This window comes from Apostichopus japonicus, chromosome 3 (genome assembly GCF_037975245.1).
Source record: "Apostichopus japonicus isolate 1M-3 chromosome 3, ASM3797524v1, whole genome shotgun sequence".
Classification (NCBI taxonomy): Eukaryota; Metazoa; Echinodermata; class Holothuroidea; order Aspidochirotida; family Stichopodidae; genus Apostichopus; species Apostichopus japonicus.
Window position 1 is genome coordinate 5041041 of NC_092563.1, and position 3960 is coordinate 5045000.

The 3960-nt window shown below is 37.0% G+C and overlaps 1 protein-coding gene across 1 annotated transcript in view; it reads left to right on the plus strand.

Moving 5' to 3' along the window:
- The first annotated feature begins 267 nt into the window (after window positions 1-267).
- LOC139961133 (organic solute transporter subunit alpha-like) overlaps window positions 268-3960 on the plus strand; it is a 15482-nt gene continuing 11789 nt past the window's right edge. Inside the window, exons 1-4 of the mRNA XM_071960053.1 lie at window positions 268-469; window positions 2519-2722; window positions 3006-3166; window positions 3811-3884. Coding sequence (XP_071816154.1) covers window positions 2599-2722; window positions 3006-3166; window positions 3811-3884 — 359 coding nt within the window. The 5' untranslated portion in view covers window positions 268-469; window positions 2519-2598. The remainder of the gene's footprint in view (window positions 470-2518; window positions 2723-3005; window positions 3167-3810; window positions 3885-3960) is intronic.

A 3960-nucleotide genomic window follows, 5' to 3' on the forward strand; every position in this document is an offset into this window, starting at 1 on the left:
AAAAAAAAAAAAAAGACAATATCATGGAGAAACTGAACTATTATGTCCCATATAGAACTGCAGGAATTACTTGGCCGTTCTAAGCTACACTGTTTATCAACCAATATACTTACTGTCGCAGTACGTGTTTACTGTTAAATTAGGCAAACAAATACCTCGGTGTTTATGTAAATAAGAAACTTTTAACTCTAACGTTCAAAGTCTTTGAACTGAACTTTAATTACAACACAATGGCCACAGTATATATACCGTACAGCCTTTAATTGTTTACGTTGAGGTGTGTTTTAGTCACTGACTTCGTACACACTGCGTTTAAAACCTATATACGGGATTCCTGAAACATATAACTTCCTGGGAGACGACCGACTAAAAGTTGATGATTCAAACAGTACTAAAATTAAGTTACATATTTTTAACGCTGCATATTTATTGTTCGAGAATATTTAAAGCTATGGAGAGCATGTGAGAGGTAAGTTCTCCTTTAACGTTTTTGTTTCGGTTACATCTAGGAGGTTAACAAGTATATATATGTAACAGCTGAAGAGTACAGGATCTCAACAACGGAGTCAATTGAGCGCTGTATATATTTTTTAATTATATAGTTTTCGATTTAAAAACTTAAATTATTTATCCACATAGTGAATCTTATTTTTCCCCCCCAAAAATGTATTTTTTATGAAACTTCTAAATACAAGAAAAAAGAACATTGATAGGTAATCAATAGTTCCAAATGCATCACTCACTTTATGGATAAAGCAACAAGAAGATTATGTAATAGGAATGAAAGTAAAGCTCTTAAACATCATAAACCATAATGACATCACAGATCAGCCACTTCCTGTAAGTAAGAGAGGTGTTAGTCGCCCGCCAAATAGGTTGTAATCATCAACAATATATCGAGTAAAGGGACACGATATTGCGATGATTTGTGTTTTGTTTATTTATTTATTTATTTGTTGCGATGGATATTTTTATAAACAATGTGGAAACTGTTTCTCTTTAATATATATATAGTTTGACTATCTCAATCATCAAACATAAAAGTCGATTTCCCTTTCCCGTCGTTAATGTTGCCCCTACACATTCAATCTCTTCATTCGGTCTTAGAAAGCTAGTTTGTTTCGAAATCGAGCTACACCTCCCCCTTCCCCACTGAAAACGTTATAATCCACACCCTTGCTTAACACCCAATTATGTTAGAAGATGTCCGGTTCATTCTTCAATGAGAATGTGGAGAGGGGGAGGGAAAGGGTGGGGAGGGGTGTCAATGCCCATATCACCGTTAGTCCGCTCTGGGATGTACATCTTCAAATGTATTTGTCGATTATGTGTGTAGTATGATATAGACCATGCAGTACCACTACAAATTAAAGAGGGACCCCTTTCAATATTGACATGATCTTATTTAATATAAATATTTGAAAAACTCGTAAAGGGTGGAATAACTAAAGGAAATAATGCAGGCCTTTTTTGTGTGTATATAACAACTCTATCGAATCGGTAAAGACCAAACTCACTATGAGACGTCTGCTAGGGGGGGGGGGGGGGCTAAGGTGGAGGGCGTATAAATTAAATCTGTATTGTTTTCAATTCTGTTTAATTTTCTGTGTGTTTGCACAATACAATAGAAGTTGAAAGTAAACAAGGATCTATTTCTATTTAGGCGGGAAATAGCAAACAAAAAAATTATCAAGTCACTTTCTGAAAGTACGGTCTTTGAAGAGGCTTAGCCAAGGTAAAATAAAACTGCAGCTTCAAAGATGTCTACATAAGACGACTGGTATAAGGTGCACTTTGAGTTACATGTAACCGAAATAGTGCACTTCCCACCGCGGGGTGAAATATTTTGCTTATCTTCAGGGCTAAATTTTACATTTTGTTCGCTATGAACTGATTTTATATAATTTGGACAAATCTGTCGTATGTTATATGGTCCAGTCTTTCTTTGTAAATTTGATATTTTGATGTTTACTTCCCATCCAGCTCAGCCCAGTCTAAAATTATGTAGAATGTAGAAAAGATGGATAGATGGAAACTGGTAGAGGGGCGGGGGTAGGTTGGGGTGGGGAGAAGGGTAAGAGGTAAACTGTCAAAATCGGGTGCTCTGGTACAACCCAACGACTTACGCTGAATTGTCAGTGCGCAGGATTTTCTATGGGGAGAGGAGGGGGTGCGTTTACTGAACGATGGGGACCTGATTATTGATCATTATCCTAGCTGAAGGGGACGGGGGGGGGGGCGGGGTGGTCGTCTATTTCTGTATAATTAAGGGTACCTAAATGCAAAAATGGTGTTATATTTTGCAGCCATATCAATTTGTTTTGTGACATTTGACGCAGTTGGTGATAAAGAAACCTCGCAGCGAGAAAGACAATTATCTACCCAGAAAATGCGTGAAATTTGGAGGTGGGGGGGGGGGCGGACAAGGGGAGGGTGGTCATAACCCATGAGTTCGGGCATGTGTTTGTTATGGTCAGACACACTACTTATAATCCATTCTATTGTTTCTGTCAAACAGTCTCCAGGCCGCCGAATTGACACATTTCCTTTGCAAGAGAAAGTTTATTCTTGATGTGAATCTCATACCCATGTGTGATAATGACGTCCATGCTGTTGGAGGGTACTGAAACGCCGCTGCCGTTAGCAACCATCAACTGGGTGTTTAATGTCAGTGATCCCGATTGCCCCACGACGGACCCCTCGTCAGCGGAAGTGTGGCAAGGTGACGTATTCAAGATTTCTTACAGTTGTGGATCAAAACAAAACTACACGACAAGTATAACACGAAATATATATATATATATATATTTATTTATATACATACACACCCAGAACAAGCACATCAATTTGTTTTGTGACAAGAAATAGACACATTCACTTCTGATATTTCGTCCATTGATCTGATCAACAAACGTTTGAGCTTCCTTATTATTATTTTGTTTTGTTTTTAGAACACAAAAATGAATAATTACAATATATGATATAAGTTTATTTAAATTCTTTAGATGTCCAAGAAAATGTTGCTTTGAAAGTTGGTTTTGCCATACTTACTGCGGGAACAATCATCTTGTTTGTGAGTTTTCTGGAAGCTTGTGTCTTCATAGCGAGAAAAATTCCACACGGAGAGGAAGCTACCAGTTTAGTGTGGATCATCGGCATATATCCGGTAAGTGAGAATAGAGACCCTATAGTAGGAGGGTCTCTAAGTGAGAAAAGTGAATACTGCCCTCAAAACCAACTGTAAAATCCTCGCGATGTATTTTTTTAAATATATATTTATATATAGCAAACGTACTGAGTACAAACGGGCATAGTAAAGGGTAAGGCGATGAGTCGAGGAGGGGGAACGGGGTCGAGAAAGTAGGTCACATTTTTCATTACTTCATTGTCTCATTATTTAGTTATTTACTCCACAAATTATTGGACCCTGAGAGGGTCTTTTGAAGTTCTGCCTATAATTTAGGAATACTTGCACACAACATAAACAGTTGTCATGGTGAAAATATTTTTATTTTGTTCTATAAACCATATTGAAAGAATTTCTAAACTAGATATTTCGGTAAATTCTAGCAAACCAACTAGAAGAACATATTTACTTGTGTAAACATCAGAAAGAAATCAACAATGTAAAGCTCGCGTGGAAAACACAACCAGGAAAACAAAACAAAGCATGAAAAAAGATAAAAAAATCCATCAAAACTACTATTTAAACTAGAATTTGGATTTGTGCTCAAACGGCTTTCCATGTCTATTAATCCAATCAGTTGAACAGAGAAAGACGGGATAAACAATCGTCCTCTTTTCTCACAGGTGTTCGCTGTGACGTCATTGCTGGGAATTTACTTCCCTCGGGCTATTGTATTATGCAACCTGACTGCATCTTTGTAAGTTTTTTTTTTATTCATTTTGTTTTGATTTTTACGTATGAACTAGACTATTTTCAACGCAAGAGTGACATCA